The sequence below is a fragment of the Felis catus genome, chromosome E1 (assembly GCF_018350175.1).
Source record: "Felis catus isolate Fca126 chromosome E1, F.catus_Fca126_mat1.0, whole genome shotgun sequence".
NCBI classification, from domain to species: Eukaryota; Metazoa; Chordata; class Mammalia; order Carnivora; family Felidae; genus Felis; species Felis catus.
In genome coordinates this window covers 41,807,068-41,826,180 of record NC_058381.1, presented here as the reverse complement: position 1 = coordinate 41,826,180, position 19,113 = coordinate 41,807,068, and the positions used below count along the sequence as shown (strand labels likewise).

The following is a 19,113-nucleotide window of genomic DNA, read 5'->3' as shown; positions in this document are numbered from 1 at the left end:
CAGTGACAATGCAAAAACGGTGCTGCCGCTGTGAAAAACAGTTTGATGATTTCTCAGTAAGTTAAACATAGGATCACCATATGATCCAGCAACTCCCAGTTCTAGATATGCCCAAAAGAAAGGAGGGACACAAGCAGACACTTGTACACTAATTTTCACAGCAGTACTATTCACAATAGCCAAAAGGTAGAAACCACCCAAATATCCATCAACAGATGAATGGATAAACAAGACATACACGACGGAATAGTATTCACCCTTAAAAAGGAATGAAATTCTAACACATGCTCCAACATAATGAACCTTGAAAACACTATGCTAAGCAAAATAGCCCAGACACAAAAGGACAAATACTGCATGATTCCATTTACATGGAAATTAAGTTCACAGAGACCAGAAAGTGGAATAATGGTTACCAGGGGCTGGAGGGAGCAAAGAAGGGATGGTTTAGTTTACGGGGTACAAAGTCTCTGTCTGGAATGAAGAAAAAGTCCTGGGAACGGACAGTGGTGATGGCTGCACAGCACTGTGAATGTACTGAACGCCATTGAACTGTATATCTTAAAAAGGTTAAAAGGGTAATGTGCTGTGTATTTTACCACAATTTAAAAAAGAAAAAAAAAAACAAAAAAAAAAAAAACAGCACACCAGCTTCTCCTGTCTCTTGCATACATAATTACTACTGTGCATCCAGGAAGTGCCTCATACCCTGTCAGGCTATGAGGATGACTAAGGTATGGTCCCAGTTCTCGAAGAGTTCACAATGGAAAACACAGACACAAAACCACAATAACAGTGCAATCGGCGTGCCTTGCAGAGTAGGCATTCAATACATTTGTTAGCTAATCTGATGAATCAAAGAAACAAATGAATGATGCATTATCCCAGGGTATATAAGGGGGATGTGGTAGGACCTAAGCCTTCTGTTTCTCTCCCCTAACGTGACTGTGACCATAAACACAGCAGGTGTTCAATAAATGCTTATTGTATGAATAACAACTACAAGGAATTATGCTAGCAATCAGTAAGCACTATGCCAAGGGCCTTTACCTGTATTATCTTTTATTTTCACAACAGATACTATTAATAGCTCACTTTTGGAAAGGAGAATGTAGAACAGAGGGCTGAGCAGATAAATCTGCCAAGGACTCAGAGCTCGGAGCAGAAGTTTGAGCCACAGATGCCGCTCTGTTCTCACTCCAGAGACCGAACCGGGGTTTTTTCCTGAAGCTCTGGTTTAGTCTCTCTTATACCAAATGAATAATAAATTACAACAGAGCACTCTGCACCAGTAGAGTGCCAGGGCCCCAGGGCAGCATCAGTGTCAGGGGGTGGGGATGCCATCATCTGGGAAATTATTCATGCAGCTCCCCCTGCCAAAAGAAAATGAGGGTCCTCACTGGGGACTCAGAGAGGAAGAGCAATGATTCAGAATGAAAACCAAGCTCCCAGAGGGTCAGTCTGAAACCTGTACTGACAGTTCCCTTGCACAGTTTTTGGACGGGGAGTTCTGCTGCCATTCTGAAAGAAGAGAATTGGACGAGGGTTGAAGGAAGTGTGCCTGTCCACAGTTTGGCACTAATTAGATTTTTCTAATATCCTTTTAGAAAACGCTAACTAAAATCTTTTATAACCAAGTATCCTGCTGGTTGTTAAGGTAAGAAAAAACCGTGTGCTCACAGCAGACATGGCAACTTAGCCCCAGACCCACAGTGGAGAGGCTGTTATCACAGCCGTTTGCATTCCTTTCAAAGGGACTGGTTCCAGGAGGTTACTAAAGTATTTAACGAGGTTCGTAAAACTGACATTCATTTACTATGGACGTAGGATTGGACTATTCCACCAACCCATTCTAACAAGACAGTGATTTCTACCTTGAGAGAGAGCACTGTGCTCGCCAGGTTGGTCCTCTGGATTTCCGGCACATTGGTGGTCAGCATTTCATCTCGGTAGGCACGTTCTGTGTACAGCCTGTAACACTTCCCTGGGCCCGTTCTCCCGGCTCTGCCAGCTCGCTGCTTTGCCTGAGCCTAGAGGGGCGGGCATATAAAAGTAACATATCTGTAAAACGTTGCTGAACGGCTTTACCCAGGAAATCTGCTAAAGGGCGGGGGACACTTAGCAACCGGCAAAAATCCGAAGTGGGGTTTTTCACTTCCTTTAGGACCATTTCCGAGACTATCAATGCTCTTATCATTCCCTGAAACTCAGCATTTCAGGAAAGTTTGTTCAAGTGAGGCAAATACAAGCAATGCGAATGGAAGAAATATAAAGATCCCAGAAATACACATTCAAAATAGTGTGGCACAACAGAAAAAGCATAACATGAAAAACACCATCCCCACAGTTGCGGCCAAAAATGTAAATGAACTAAAGAAATGTAACGTTAACCATAACAATGATGACTCTTGTAGCTATTTTAAAAATCAGGTTGGGACTCTCAATGACAGAAGGAAATGTTCATGCATATAAGTGAAAAAGCAAGTTATAAAATAATACTAATTTTGTATTAAAAAAAAAAAACTAGCAAAAGGAAAAAATTGCCCTAAAACTGAGGCTAACTCTGATGGTAGGCTTGCAGACAGGTTCTATTTTCTATACTTTCGCAAATATCTGATGTTGAACATGTTTTATACCTTAATAATGAAGAAAATTAAATATTTAAACAAAAAATGCACAAAACCGCATACTTAGTAGGCTACTAGACTTGCAAACAAGCAACAAACATAAAAAAAAGATGGGCAAGGGGCGCCTGGGTGGCTCAGTCGGTTGAGCGTCTGACTTTGGCTCTGGTCATGATCTCGCGGTTGGTGAGTTCGAGCCCCACATCGGGCTCTGTGCCGACGGCTTGGAGCCTGGAGCCTGCGTCAGATTCTGTGTCTCCTTCTCTCTCTGCCCCTCCCCCGCTTGTGCTCTTTCTCTGTCTCTCAAAAATAAATAAAGGTAAAAAAAATAAAAATAAAAAAGATGGGCAAGAAAAACATCAAAATGATGACAGTTGGTGGTAGTAGGATTATGGATAATTTAAACATTTTTCTCCTATTTCCCCCAAATAATGTAATACTTCTCCTCACTATTTAAGGGAAAGGAGCACTAATTTTCAAATTAAAAAGATATACAGGTAGGGGCACCTGGGTGACTCAGTCAGTTAAGCATCCAACTTCAGCTCAGGCCATAATCTCACGATTCGTGGGCTCGAGCCCCGCGTTGGGCTCTGTGCTGACAGCTCACAGCCTGAAGCCTGCTTCAGATTCTGTGTTTCCCTCTCTCTCTGCCCGTCCCCTACTCCCGCTCTATGTCTCTCAAAAATGAATAAACATTAAAAAAAATTACAAAAAATAAAAAATAACCACAGGTCGCTAGGAAACAGTGAATAGCAATCCGAAGAGGGCTATTTGCTGGCAAAACCATCTGTCTTACGACAAACGGTATCGGGATTGGGGCACCTGTGTGGTTAAGCGTCCGACTTTGGATTTCGGCTCAGGTCATGATCTCACAGTTCCTGAGTTTGGGCCCTTCATCAGGCTCTGCACTGACAGTGCAGAGCTTGCTTGGGATTCTCTCTCTCTCCTTCTCTCGCTCTGCCCTTCCCCCGCCCTCAAAATAAGTGAACTTTCAAAACAAAACAAAACAAAACCAAACCAAAAAAATGGTTATCAGGATTTTACAAATTCCTATGCCAGCCCCAAACCAAAGGATACAGTAGAAGTCTCTAACCACACAAAGGCAGGCAGCAATGGCACACACTGGCGGACTCCACAGCATTCTACAGATGTCTCTCCAAATCAGAGAGGCCAAGTACAGCTAATTTCTCAATCACTGCGAGTTGCACCCACCACGCAGGGGCCAGACTACCCTGGTTCCAATCCTGGCTCCCCCCAGCTGTGTGACCTTAGGCAAGTCACTTAACCCCTCTGTGCCTCATGCTCATCTGTGAAATGAGGGTAATAACACCACCTACCACCGAGGATGGATGCGAGAATGCAATGAGTTCGTGTATGTACAAGTACCTCGCGCCTGGCACTTACTAAGTACCCTACAAGTGGTAGCTACTATTACCTTAAGCTCAAAATGAAAATAGCCTTATGATTTTTATGGATGACGAAAATCATACGTGCCTCTTATAAAATATTAAGAAAATACGTAGAAGCATAAAGAAAAACAATGCATTTCACCCCCCTCAACACGGTAACCAGCAGCTCCACCGACAGATAACCCCGACGACCATGTTGACCACGTGCTTTCAGTCCCAGGCACGCTCATGCACACTGTATACCCGCGTGCGCTATTTATTTTTAAACAAAAGTTGGATTCTACTGCTCATGCTACGTTTCAGCTCACTGTTTTCAAAAAACATATCACAATTATATGCTGATGTCATTAAACATAGATGCGCACCACCCTGTTAACGCCACACAACATTCTATGGCGTGGATATACCATCTTTTATTCAACGACTTTCCTTTTGGAGTTCAGCTAGAATTTTCCCAGGTTTCCTTTCATATAAATAATGCTTCAGTGAACGTCCTTTTCCCTTACTCAGACATGCGCTCAGTCACTACTAAACTTTGAGACGTACTCCCGGAAGTGGAACTCTTTTGTCCAAAGAATGAACTTTTCAATGTTGGATACGCTGTAGCCAAAATGCCCTCAAAAAGGCAGACCAGGTTATTCATTTTTAAAAATAATTTGAGTAGGAAATGATTCCATAATAACCAAAGAAACACATTAACGTCTCATGCATTATTACTATCTCAGATGTCTGCGGCTAAGCACGGTATTTTTAAAAATACGTTCTTTTATATTTTTATAATCTAGAGTGCTAGGTTAAACTTGTTTTTTAATTTCACATTTGACGAGGCTTTTTAATATCAAAACACTACCCTGAAGATTAAACACAAACAACACAAAAACGTCCCTTATCTCACAAAAGCCCCTAGTACCTTAAAGGTTCGTCTTTGAAAACAATGAAGTTCAAAATACAAAATCATAAAAAATTTTCAGAGAAGCCTCAAAGAGGATTTTCAGGACCACTGTGGGTAGACGCTGCCATACCTGAGAGATTGGAGTGACCACGAGCTGGTCGATGCCAGTCTTGGAATTGTAAACTTTCTGCTTCACAAACCCAGGGTCCACCACATAGTAGATGCCGTCAATGGTCAGCGAGGTCTCTGCGATGTTGGTGGCAATCACGACCTGCAGACAAGAGAGACACAGCTGGAGTGAGCTGCCCAGACTCAGCCCTGAGGTGTGACACAGGACGTCTGACCCCAGACATCTTCCTGAAGGACTGTGCAGCGCTCTCCCTCTCTAGGTGACTAGCTGGCACTTATTCTGTTTGGCTTCATCTTAAGGGTCAAATTGGGGACGGGGTGGTACCTGAGAGGAGAAGTGGAAGAGGAGAAAGCAAAAGCCAATGAAAGCCAATTTCATTTGGTGCAAATGGCTACATATCTCATTTTCTAGATCCAATGTTGATTACTACAATTTTAATTTTCTCGCACCCTGGGAAAGCAGAGATTTCCTGGCATCACATGTGCCAGTGCAAAATGAGATTTTTCTTCCCCCGTGGGGACATCTGGACTACAAAATGGGCTGTTTGTGTATGTGGAACAAGAGAGAGATTTTTTTTTTCCCTGATCATAAAATGAACGAGGCGGCAGAGGAATTTCACGGTTTGTGTGTATGCAGCAGTACGCGTGATCTAGAAGATTATTGGTCTCGGCTTGGCACTGCCACTGTTCTTCCACAGAGGTTCAGCTAATAAACCACAATTGCTTGGAAAAATCATTGCAAGGAAGCACCAGAACATCCCACGTCATGCCAGCATCTCACTGGCCCTGAAAGGCTTCCACCTGCCACAGAGCTGCAGAGCCCTCTTCCAAAGAAGTCGGATCATCACCAACAGAACAGAGGAGGAATCGCCGTCTTTCCACCCCCCCCAAACCTGCTCCTCCTCCGTCTTTCCCTCCTCAGCACCATCTCCCGTCCAGCTGTCCAAGCCAGAAAGCTGGGAGTCATTCTTGACTTCTCCCCGCCCTTCACCCCTACACCTCCAGGCACCCACTAGGTCTTGTCCACTCTAACTCTTCAATGTTATTCAAATCCATCTGTCTTCCATTCCTAGGAATATACTCAAGAGAAGTGAAAACATATGCCTGCGCAGAGACTTGTAAACAAGCGCTCCTAGCAGCATTGTTCACAATACCTAAAATGTGGAAACAACCCAAATGTCCAACAGCTGAGGAACGGGTAAACAAAATATGGTACATCCACTCTGTGGATGTAGAATATCATTCTACGACAGAATATTATTCGGCAATAAAAAAAAAAAAAAAAATGAAGTCCTGACACATGCAACATCATGGATGGAGCTTGAAAATATGCCGAGTGAAAGAAGCCAGTCACCAAGGACCACATATTACATTATTCCAGTTATATGAAATGTCCAGAATAAGCAACTCCAGAAAATAGATTAGTGGTTTCCAGGGGCTGAGCAGAAGGGGGAATGGCGGGGGGGGGGAGGCGGTGACTGTTAAAGGGTACAGGGTTTCTTCTGGAGGTCATGAAATTATTCTAAAATCAACTGTACTAATTAATGGTTAATTACTATTAATGGTAATTAATGGTCAAACATTCTGTGAATATACTAAAAGTCACTGAATTCTGTTTTAAAGAGGTGAATTGTATTTATATCTATTTTAGTAAAACTGTTATTTGAAAAAGTCCATCTGCCTCCTCTCTCCCGTCTCACGTGCACAGCAGTTAGCTCCAGCCATGAACTACGAACTACACAGCCCCTGAAAGGCTCTGCACGCTCTTGCCCCTGGGCTACCACAGGCTGTCCTCTCGTGTCCTGCTGTCCTTCTTGCCTATGTAAGCAGCCACGTGCTCTTCAGGACTAGCTTAGATCCTCACCTCTTCTAAGAATTCTGGGTCAGGGGCTCCCCCTCTGGGTACACAGAGCCCCAGCAGCTCTTTCACACCATATGTTAAAGGCCTGTCTCTCAGTAGATGCCCCATGGCAGATAGAGGCCTGGCCTCCCGCCCCGGCGTGTACCCCAAAGCCTGACAGACGCTTCAAAGATACTTGCTAAATGAAGGAGAGGAAGAAGAGCAGGGGCCGCATATAAGATCCTCATTCCTTAACGGATTGGTCGGACTATTTTCTAAGACATAAAAAAACAAGGCTCGCATACACCCGAAGCAATCCCCATCAGAGCCAGGTGCACACACCCACGTGGTTTCAGAGCATGCGGGCGCTTCCCGTCTGCCCAGCGTTACCTTTCTGCTGCCAGGTGGGGCCGGGTCAAAGATTCGGGTCTGCATCTCACTGGGGAGAGCAGAGTACACGGGCAGGATGATCAGCTCCGGGACATCCGGTCCCAGGGATTTCATTCTTTCGTATAGGATCTCGCACGCGGTATCGATCTCCTCCTGACCAGTCAGGAAGACGAGGATGTCACCTAAGAAGAGAACGTTTAGTTCCTGTGTGTATGTTCCACACGAAAGCCACGGTGACATTAAAAGAACGCCCAATGATGGAAAACACGCTCCTATTCTGACCTCTAAGAAACCAAGAGGTTTTCATCTGTCCATGTTTATTCTGGTTTTTCATTTTTTCTCATTTTTCATTTTTTAAAATTTGTGTCCAGGTTTCACATTATTGTTTAGACTGTTACCACCGCTTCAAACATGCAAGACTTGGGCTTGCAGAGAGACCAATATTTAAAAGACATTTTTTAAAAGATGAGAAAAAAAGCTACCTGCATTAGGACTTTTGGCCCATGAGGAAAAAAATTCTCTTTCCTCCTACCTGGTGGTTCTGTTAAGTGGATCTGCATGACAGTGATCAAGCTGGCATCTAGATAATCTGTCTCGGGTTCCTTTGTGTACAGTATTTCCACTGGATATGTTCGACCTGGGATGGTGAAGATGGGAGCTTCATAGAAGTACTGAGAAAACTTGACTGCATCCAATGTGGCTGAGGTGACAATCAGCTTCATGTCCTGCCGTTTCTGAACCGTCTAAAGAGAAATGCAGTGTGGCTTTACTAAGAAGGACTAACCAGCAAGGCACAGGTACTCAAATCCAATTCCCAGGATTCAGTCCCCAACAGGTAGAAGAAGGGTCGCCAAAGAGCACCCAGTTACCTTCTTCAACAATCCAAAGAGCACGTCAGTGTGAATTGTTCTCTCGTGCGCCTCATCCAGCATGATGATTGCATACTGTGTGAGGTCGGGATCAATCAGGCACTCTCGCAGCAACATCCCATCTGTCATGTACTTGATGACTGTTTCTGGGCTGGTGCAGTCCTCAAACCGAATGGTGTAGCCCACCTAAAGCAGAACCAAAGCTGAAAACCTAGACACAAATCTCTCCTTTCTGCAATTCCCAACCAAGACCGCAGCCCAGTTAGACTGTTACCTGAAATCTTAGGTAAGAATCTGAGCAAGATGTGCAGTGATTTCCTCTTAGTAAAATCTGCCTTGGACTTGACCCTGAACACATCAATGACGACAACCCTCTCCCCCTCAGGAGAAACCTGAAGAAAGGTAGTACTATTCCCATTTTATAGGTGGAGATGTGGGCCTTTCCACACTTTCTTTAGGCATTTCCAAAACAACTTCAGTACCCATTTACCTCCTGGCCTAAGCAACAACCAAACTCCTCCGACACTCTTTTGGCCACCGACATGGCCGCTACTCTTCGGGGCTGGGTACATCCAATCTTGCCCCGGGAAGTGTAGCCTGCCTCTGCCAGGTATTGGGTGATCTGCGTTGTCTTCCCAGATCCTGTCTCTCCAATAACAATCAGGATCTGATTGTCGTGAACAGCCTGAAATTAACAGAATGTAAATAAATATAGTCATTAAAATCTCCCACATTACTCTGGAGGAAAATAATATTTACGTTCCAACACTAAACAAGAAAAGGGGGATCAATAATATACATATGGTGAGATTACAGAGTTAAAATTATTAAAAAAAATTTTTTTTTCAACATTTATTTATTTTTGGGACAGAGAGAGACAGAGCATGAACGGGGGAGGGGCAGAGAAAGAGGGAGACACAGAATCGGAAACAGGCTCCAGGCTCTGAGCCATCAGTCCAGAGCCCGACACGGGGCTCGAACTCACGGACCGCGAGATCGTGACCTGGCTGAAGTCGGACGCTTAACCGACTGCGCCACCCAGGCGCCCCATAAATTATTTTTAATCACACATAAAAAAATATTAATGGTGGTTTTCTATGGGCAAGGCTCTTTCTTATTTTAACTGCATGTATAACTTAAAAACTTGAAACTTTATGGGTATTCTTTAAATGACTCAATGCTAGGGGCGCCTGGGTGGCTCAGTCGGTTAAGCGTCCGACTTCAGCTCAGGTCATGATCTCGCGGTCTGTGAGTTCAAGCCCCACGTCGGGCTCTGTGCTTACTGCTCAGAACCTGGAGCCTGTTTCAGATTCTGTGTCTCCCTCTCTCTGACCCTCCCCCGTTCATGCTCTATCTCTCCCTGTCTCAAAAAATAAATAAAAGTTAAAAAAAAAAAAAAATTTAAATGACTCAATTCTATTTTTTAAAAATTTTATTTGCTTTCTTTTTAATTTTTTTTTTAATGTTTTTATTTCTTTTTGAGAGAGAGAGAGAGAGCATGAGCAGGGGAGGGGCAGAGAGAGGGGGAGACACAGAATCTGAAGCGGGCTCCAGGCTCTGAGCTCTCAGCACAGAGCCCGATGTGGGGCTCGAACTCACGGAGTGTGAGATCATGACCTGAGCTGAAGTCGGACGCTCAACCGACTGAGCCACCCAGGCGCCCCTTACTCGTTTTCTTAAATTTATAAAAACATAAAGGCAATGCTAAAAGCATAAACTACCACCCAGGTATCTCTGATTCTACATATTTTTCTAAGTACTACATCCACATGGTTAAAGAATTCAACAGTAAATAAAATAGGCATATAACGTGTTCCTTTCCACTGCCAAATCTCCATACCCCAAAAGTCATCTTATTTCTACACCGTTTATAACAGCAAAGGATTGCCATCAACCTATATGTGTATTAATACAGGACTAGTTAAATAAGGACTAGTTAAATAAGCCAGAGCATATCCACATAACAAACCACCACACACACAAAAAAAGGAACAATTTCTGAGCTGTATCATTAAGGGGAAAAACAAGATGCAGAGTATATGCCTAATATGCTGCCTGCCATCTAGAAACATACAATACACATAAAACATATAATGTCTATGAATGCATGTACATATGTACTTGTACTTGCTTGCGTACGTCTGAGATAGCACTGAAAGGATTCACTGTGAACTAGTAAACTCAGTTGCCTGGGGAAAGTTTGGTTGTCTTAAAATCCAATCTCCAAAAAAATGGAAATAACTACCTAAAGCAAAGTCTTGCCCATATGGGATCATCCCCATTTTTCTTACTGACCAGAGATATTGGTCTGCCCACTTGGAATTGCTCTAGGGCCACCAGTTCAAACAGGTTTATTTCTTCTTTGGGGGGAAAAAAATAGGTAGAGGCGCCTGGATGGTTCAGTCTGTGAAACATCCAACTCTTGATCTGGGAGTTGTGAGTCCAAGCCCCATGTTAGGTACAGATTTCTTAAATAAACTTTAGACAATGTATACACTAATACACATACGTATTTTAAAGTACTTGGAAACGTTCTGGGCTTTTTTCTATTCTCTTTGGAGAATGTACAAATGTACACATACCTGTCCAGCTAATTTCAGTTCAAACACGTCATCCTTCTTTTAGAAAACACCGCTACTCCTGCACCAATACAACACAAAGGGGCATCTCACCTGGACCAGCTGCTCCTTCAGTTTGTAGATGGGCAGGCTCTCTCTCTGTTCAATGATTGACATCTGGGTCTTTTTTCCATAAGAAGCTTTGTTGCCCCCAAAAGCATGCTTCTTCCACTCGGGAATGTCATTGGGCATCATCCCGATACCCTCATGTTGGCAGCGATCTGTCTGCCTTCCGCTGCAAAGGAAAACAGGCAACTTAGTACTATCCTGAAGCTACCTCAGTGCCCCTGCCCTCAACAGTCAACAAATCCCATTTCTCCGGTTCATCCCTCCCGTCTGCTACCTCTTGTGTTCAAGCCATCATCCTGTCTCTTCCATTAGAAAAGCCTCCTCAGTCAGCTCAGGTGTCTACACTTGCCCATCCAATCCATTCTACAGGGTACCCTCAGTAATTCTTTGGTAATGCAATTCTGATCATGCCCTTCCCCTGTTTAGAACCTGGCAACACTCCCGAGTGGACTTTAGAATTGAGCCCCAATTCCTAATGCCATCTCCAAGTCCTGGCACCCCCCCCCCACCTCATCCCCACCATTCCAGTCCAGCCACACAGGCCTGCTTTCCACCTCACGGCCCAAGCCCAGAAAATTCCTCAGCCTGGAACACGTGCCCCCTGACCCCACCTCAGCCCCTCCGATGACAAAGTCCTATTTATCCTTCCAGTCTCAACTTTCTCAGGGAAGTGACCTACACCACCTGTACTTCTTCACGTACCACTAGTCATGATTTAGTTAGTAATTTGGGAACTGTTTGATTAATAATTGATTTTCCCCACTAAACTGCAAGCCTCATAAGAGAAGAGATCATGTCTACTTAAAGTGTGGCTCAGTTCCCCAGTTGCCTAACACATATTACTAAGTACTTGTTATGACTGTATCGAGGAGTTACTTAACATTTACTGCACAAAGAATTATGTAAAAACGGAAGTTTCAAAGCTGTATTATCTTTAGCATAAAAAAATTCTTAGCGTGTCTGGCTGGCTCAGTTAGTAGAGTGTATGGCTCTTGATCTTGAGGTTGCGAGTTTGAGCCCACACTGAGTGTGGAGATTGCCTAACAATAAAATACTTTTTAAAAAATCTTTTTCTTTTTTAAGTAAGCTCTATGCTCAACATAGGGCTTGAACTCATGACCCTGAGATCAAGAGCCCCATGCTATATTGACTGAGCCAGCCAGGCACCCCAAACATAAAAAATTCTTAAGTTATTCAGAAGAAAAACTCAGTCTAATGATTTGACCAGGGTTACTAAAACATTTTTGGTTTTAAACGTTTAAAAACAAACAAACAAACAAAAAACATGCTTTAACCAAAGGGAAAAATCCCCAAATCAAAGCTAAGGCTAAATTTTTAGTATGTGCTGGCAGTGCTTGTACTTCAAGGCTCGGGTTATTTTTGAGAAGTCCACACACCCCTACCAGGGTCTTACCATCAGGCAGAGGATCAACCCAGTGTTTGTTGAGCCCCATGGGAATAGAATCCATCTCAGCTTCCCGCTGGGCCTGCTTGAGTTCCCGCCTTTCTTTGGCTAAGGCACTCTGCATCATTGCTGCTTGGGAGAGGGAACCATCCGGGTTCTAGTGCAACAGAAGACAAGCAGCATCAGAGTGAGATCTCAGCACAAAATGGCCAGGAGCTAAAATGTAAATGTTAAGCCCCTTGAATCTAAAAAACGAGACCCACCTAGAAGGATGTACCATACTACACTGGAGGTACTGGGGGTGTCGGGTGAAGATGAGAACCCCATGAGAGATAGGACAGACAAGAAAGGGCTAAGAATTCTTCTGTAAGGTCCCAAGAACTAAAATTAAGACCAACGTGGATGCCTCAATGAGAGATTTCAACTCTGCTTACAGAAGAGCTAATAATCAGATCCATCTGGAGATGGAATGGCTCTCCTTAAGGGTTGATGAGTTCTCTGTCACCAACAATGTCAAGCAGATAGAAGACTACATGGGAGGAACACTGCAGGACACAAGTGAATTACAAGCACTGCATGGATGGCTGGGCTGGGAGACTTTAAAAATACCCTTCTCCAAAATATAAATTAATGAGTAAAATAAAATACCCTTCTCCAAACCTAAAAATTTATCACAACTTCCCACGAATTCTCTTCACAGCTCTGTCTTTCCCAGTACCCGCTTTCCACTGAGGGCCAGCCCCAAATGGTCAAGTGAATGCTTCAAAACTGCCTTTGAACGTGTAAGGTAATTATCCAAGCCCCTAAGGCAAGGGCAAAAGCAGTGATAGATCAAACACTCCTATTCCCCTCTTTCTTCCCAAAATACAGTAGAATGAGAGCAAAAGAATTAAAAAGTCCAAAGTAACAAAGCCGTCAGTCACCCTTTAAAACAATAATATTCTAGACCCTGACCAACAATCAATACACCTTCTAGCCTGAGTTCTGCTTACATGGACGTAATAGCCTGCTCTGAAAAATGGAACAGTTACTTTAGGGAAAAGAAGTTCTTGTGATGTGTCCAAGTTAGAGTCCCAGCATTTCTCACCTTAACGATTTTAATAGGGCTCATGTCCATGCTTTGCTTGGTGTGCCCTCTCAGGAATGGAGGCTCTTCCTCAACCAGCTCGATCTCAAGATCTTCATCTAAAAGTCCCCCAAAGAAGAATTAGCCAAAAAATGAGAGAAATAGCCAATCATTTTCACCACAACTGGTTTCCATGGGCACCAGCAATCTTTATCAAAGATAGCTCCCAAGGTCAAAAAGACAGCAATCCAAGTGAAACTAATGGAAATGACTGCTTCCCCTGCCCTCCAGGTATTTCTGAGCATTTATGTTCTGGCCTAAAAACTGATAAGCGGAACTACTTCCAAAAGAAGTTAAGCCTGTAGAACAACATGGTCTAACATTCCAAATGTTACTAGGTATTTTCCACCCAACTTCATTATGGAGTAACTTAACCCACAACAGATTGGCAAAAAAATTAAGTTGAACAATTGGACGATACTGACTGTCGTCAAGAATATGAGCCACAGGAGCGCACACTTATGATAAAAGTATAAATTGGGGGCACCTGGTTGACTCAGTGGGTAGAGCATGAGACTCTTGATCTTGGGATTCTAAGTTTGAGCCCCACATTGGTCACAAAGATTAGTTAAAACCAAAAGTCTCTTTTTAAAATGATTTTAGTGTTTTTTATTTGAGAGAGCAGGTGCGCACACAAGCAGGGGAGGGGCAGAGAGAAGGAGACAGAGAATCCCAGCAGACTCGAGCTGTCAGCACAGAGCCTGACACAGGGCTCAAACCCACAAACCACAAGATCATGACCTGAGTCAAAACCAAGAGGCGGAAGCTCAATCGACTGGGCCATCCAGGCTTCCCAAAAATAAAATCTTAAAAAAAAAAAAAGAGGTGTAAATTGAAACACAAACTTTAGAAAGCAATTTGGATTGCCTCATAAGGTTTAAATCACACATTTCCTACTACCCAGTCATTCTTCTCCTACACATATAGGGAAAAGAAAAGGTCCTGCTATGTGTATTAAGAAACAAGAATAGGAATTTCATAATAGCGTTATATGTAAACAAAATACCGGAAATAGCCCTTATGCCCATGGAAAGCAAAATGGATAAATTATGGTAAATTTCTATCCAGAAAACATTACACCAGCAAAAGTGAAATACAACTATAAAAATCATCATAGATAAATATCAAAAGCATGATCAGAAAAAAGGAATGAAGTTCAAAAACTGACCAAACAAGACAATGTTTAGGAACAAATATACAGATAATAAAATGTTAAAAAAAAAAAAAAAAAGGCAGGGAAATAATTAACAAAAAATTTAGAACGGTGGTTACCCAGAGAAAAGAGTAAGAGGATTTCATCAGAGGGGTACATGTAAGGGCTTCAAAGCTGCTGATAAAATTCCACTTAACCGGGGCGCCTGAGTGGCTCAGTCAGTTAAGCACCTGACTCTTCATCTTGGCTCAGGTTATGATCTCACGGTTCCTGGGATCAAGCCCCAGGTCGTGTGCCGTGAGCGCAGAGCCTGCTTGGGATCCTCTCTCCATCTCTCTGTCCCTCCCTGGCATTCTCTCTCCCTCAAAATAAAGAAATTAAAAAAAAAAAAATCCACTTAAATTGAGTAGTAGGTACATAGGTGTTCCTTTATTACGTCAATTATATGTCTTTATTGGATTTATTTCACAATCTTTAAAAATTGTTACTAGGCTGAGTTAAAAGTTGTTTCCAGGGCAACTCAGAGGTAATCTACTTGGATCCAGGGTTTGCAGAACACTTACTAAGATTATGAGATGAAATTTCCTTCCCAAAATATAATCAGAATTTTTTGTATCCTGAATATGTATCATAACCAAAAAGTAGAACAATATATAAACATCTGTCAGAAAAATGAATTTTTGGGTGGCTCAGTTGCTTGAGTGTCTGACTCTTGATTTTGGTTCAGTCATGATCCCAGGGTCGTGGGATCAAGCCCTGCTTTGGGCTCCACATTCAGCATAGAGCCTGCTTAAAATTCTCTCCCTCTGCCTCTCTCCCCAACGTGTGCACTCTGTGTCTCTCTAAAAATTTAAGTTAAAAAAAGGAAAAAAAAAGAAACCAATTCGCACCTTTAAAAAAAAAAAAAAAAGAAAAAAGAAAAATGAATTTTCTGCTTCCAACCTGGAGGAGCCCTTGTTCTTGGAGGTAATGAGTGGTAAGACCTAGGAAACAAATGAGTTAAGCCACTAGGTTAAACTACATCTAAACCACCCTACCCAACTGCTCAACTCATCCACTGTCCTCCTGATCCACAATCCTGCTCAATGTAAGTGGCTAGTTACCTTCTTCATCATCCACTTTAGGGAGAATGCCAGTCTCTTCATCGAAGTCGGGAAACTCTTCTTTGGAAAGGACATTGGCAGCGATCATCTAGTGAAAGGACAGAAGCGACATCTGTAACCTGCTGGGATTGAAACTCTTCTTTTGCAGTACAGAGGTTCCACATAGGAAACCAAGGTTTTTCCTCTTTTGACCGGGATTGCAGGGCCTCAAACATCACATATCTCATCTCTAGGGGGCACAACGTGGCGCTTAAAAGCAGGGCTCAAGGGTCGTGCCCCAGGAAGCATTATCTGCTCCTTCCCTGGTTTCCGCAGCACTGTGCACACTCCCTGTTATGTAACATCCAACTTTGACAATTATGTTTCCATCTGTCTCCCGCCACTAGACCTTGAGCTCCTCAAGGGTGAGGAACCATGATACATTTGTCTCCGTCACCTGGCTCTGATATGTACTGAGGAATGGTGGAAACAAGAACTCACACAACGCTAACCACACGCAGGCACTAACGTAAGTGCTCCACTTCTTCCGCCTCATTTAACCCCCACGGTGCCACTACTGTTCCTGTTCCACAGATGAGGGTACTGAGGCACAAAGAAGTAGAGTGGCTTGGCTCAGGATCCCACGGCTAGTAAGCGTCCAGGAAGTTCCCCCGGGCCACTGAGCTCCAGGGCCCACACTCCTAACCACCACGCTACATGCAGAATGGCTATGAAGCCATACAGGCAAATGGCCCCAACCTGTTTGATCTCCCACTTCTCTGGATCAGAGATGCGGGTAAGGCGCTTGCGCTCCAGAGAGTCATCCTCTACTTCAGGGGCGCTGACGAGGGAGAGGTGAGTGGGTCTGTCCGGATTCCTCATTGAAGTCTCTTCATTGGTCTCCCCAACAAGATTTCGTCGTCGATTGGGATTTAGATCTTCACCAGTCTCTTGATCCACATCCTAAGGCAAAAAAAAAAAAAAAAAAAAAAAAAGGAACTAACTCATTTGCTGTCCTCTTTTTGTTTCCTTGGCCATCAGACATGGAAACGGGCGCCTGGGTGGATCAGTTGGTTAAGCATCTGACTTCAGCTTAGGTCATGATCTCACAGTTCATGAGTTAGAGACCTGCATCGGGCTCTCCGCTCTGAGTGCAGAGCCCGCTTCAGATCCTGTCTTCCTCTCTCTCTGCCCCTCCCTTGCTCGCACGCACACGCGCACTTTCTCGCTCTCTCTCAAAAATAAATAAGCATTAAAAAAAATGTTTTTTTAAGACCTGGAAACAGACTGGATATCTCACCACCTACCTTCATGCTCAGACTGGTCTTGGTCCCAGTGAAGGAGAGCACTTTGACTTTGACCCTCTGGCCTTTGCTCACCACATCAGCCACATTGGCCACACGGCCTTCTCGCCGGAGCTCAGAGATGTGCACCAGGCCTTCCCACCGCTTCCTGAGGGAGAGTCACATATATGTGGAGCATGCCTAAAATACCTTTTCCCCAACCAATTTCCACCCTGTTGGAACTCAAAAAGAGGAAATGGTCTTAAGCTCAAAAACTCAAGAGGAAAGTACCAAAAAGACGGTTAAAAAAAATAAAATAGTATTACCACCCTCCCAAAGAAAAGACATGGGGCTGGGGGGGGACAAATTCTCATGTGTCTCAGTGAGCAAAAGGGCAGATCTCTTGAAGGGAGAGTAAGGAATGTGTGGCTATATATCATTTCAAATAAAAGTCAAATTCTAACAACCTGATACAGCTGATTTGATTAAAGCGATGTTAATCGTAACAACTTTTTAAAATATGAAAATCCTGGGGCGCCTGGGTGGCGCAATCGGTTAAGCGTCAGACTTCAGCCAGGTCACGATCTCGCGGTCCGTGAGTTCGAGCCCCGCGTCGGGCTCTGGGCTGATGGCTCAGAGCCTGGAGCCTGTTTCCGATTCTGTGTCTCCCTCTCTCTCTGCCCCTCCCCCGTTCATGCTCTGTCTCTCTCTGTCCCAAAAATAAATAAAAAACATTGAAAAAAAATTTTTTTTTAAATATGAAAATCCTCAGCGATAAGAGAAATTCTGCCCATCACAGGTTTGAAAGAAGATCACCAGCTAATACCTTAATCCCTCTAGCTGCACGAAGCATCCAAACTGCATGATGCTGGTAACTTTGCCATTGTAAATGTCCCCAATGGCAGGCTCCTCCGGGGGAGGGCGGTCCACGTGTTTATCCCGCCATCTGTCCAGATTCCTCTCCCCATACTTGTCCCGGTCCTTCCGGTCTTTGGGGGGACTCTGACTTCTGCTCCTAGACCGATATCTAGACTTCCCTTTATTTCTCTCCCGGGTCCTGGAATGTGACCGAGAGCGGGACCGGTGTCTCCTCTTGTGGTCTCTATCACGGTCTCGCTCCCGCTCCCGGTCACGCTCGCGGTCGCGGTCACGGTCACGGCTCCGGCTCCGCTTCTTCTTCTTTGTCTTGTCTCTAACAAATCAACAAACATTTGTTTTAAAAAAGAAACCAGCCCAATTTCACCTCTGCATCCCCAAGCACCCAGCACAGTGCCACGCACATATCAGGTACCTACTAAGTGCTGAGTTGAATTAGTTTCTCTCGGACATCCCTGTAGGCCCATAAAGGATGAGGTCACAAGTGCCTCCTTCAACCCTGATTTCTAACTTATAAACGTCTCAGCGTTTTCTGCATAAATACTCTTTGCAGGGAACAATGAAAATAGATCTAACAATACAGTACGTGGCCAGTCTAGAGTCTGTAAGCTTGTCCCAAATTTTGCTTAGTTGGCCCACAAAACTCAATTATCGCAGCACCCTAAGCCTCCAAAGGATAGGACGTGATGGACAAACCGGTGCTCCGCATCTCTCTGCTTCTCCTGGCCCGCCGCACTGGGCATTAAGGCCTCCAGTTCTTTCAGGACATCCACAGCGACTTTCACATCATCCTCATCCAGCATGGTCTGCAACACCAGAGGCCAGCAAAGTTAGGAGGGGAGGGGAAGAAAATCATGTAAGAATCTGTATTCTGGGTACATCTACAAACCTGACAGTCCCTACATCACTGACCACTTATGTGAAGGAAGCAGAGACGGGTGGAGATTTCCAACACCATTTGAGAGAGAGACAGAAGGAGTGAGCAAACACTCTTGGAAGCCGTTGATACATCTGGCAAATGCCCTTTGTCCTTAATACAAGCCCACGGAGGGCAATTAGCCATCACCCCTCCCGTGAAAGCATGCAAGAGGTATTATAAATAGAAAATGATGTTAAAATTTTTAAAAAGCAATGCTTTAAAAAGAAGGCTTGGGGGGTACCTGGGTGCCTCAGTCAGTTAAGCATCTGACTCTGGCTCAGGTCATGATCTCAAGGTTCATGGGTTCGAGCCCCGTGTCAGGCTCTGTGCTGACAGCTCGGAGCCTGGAGCCTGCTTCAGATTGTGTCTGATTCCCTCTCAGTCCCTCCCCTGCTTGTCTCTCAAAAATAAATAAATGTAAAAAAAAAA

At 44.0% G+C, this 19,113-nt stretch overlaps 1 protein-coding gene across 1 annotated transcript in view; it reads right to left on the bottom strand.

The window, feature by feature from the left end:
* DHX8 (DEAH-box helicase 8) overlaps nucleotides 1-19,113 on the bottom strand; it is a 30,770-nt gene that overhangs the window by 4,824 nt on the left and 6,833 nt on the right. The window contains 15 exon segments of the mRNA XM_003996961.5: nucleotides 1,875-2,030; nucleotides 5,056-5,196; nucleotides 7,285-7,466; nucleotides 7,817-8,027; nucleotides 8,154-8,339; nucleotides 8,644-8,838; nucleotides 10,826-10,977; nucleotides 10,980-11,006; nucleotides 12,255-12,402; nucleotides 13,333-13,430; nucleotides 15,628-15,715; nucleotides 16,366-16,569; nucleotides 16,914-17,058; nucleotides 17,716-18,081; nucleotides 18,462-18,571. Of these exon segments, the coding sequence (XP_003997010.2) occupies nucleotides 1,875-2,030; nucleotides 5,056-5,196; nucleotides 7,285-7,466; nucleotides 7,817-8,027; nucleotides 8,154-8,339; nucleotides 8,644-8,838; nucleotides 10,826-10,977; nucleotides 10,980-11,006; nucleotides 12,255-12,402; nucleotides 13,333-13,430; nucleotides 15,628-15,715; nucleotides 16,366-16,569; nucleotides 16,914-17,058; nucleotides 17,716-18,081; nucleotides 18,462-18,571 (2,409 nt within the window).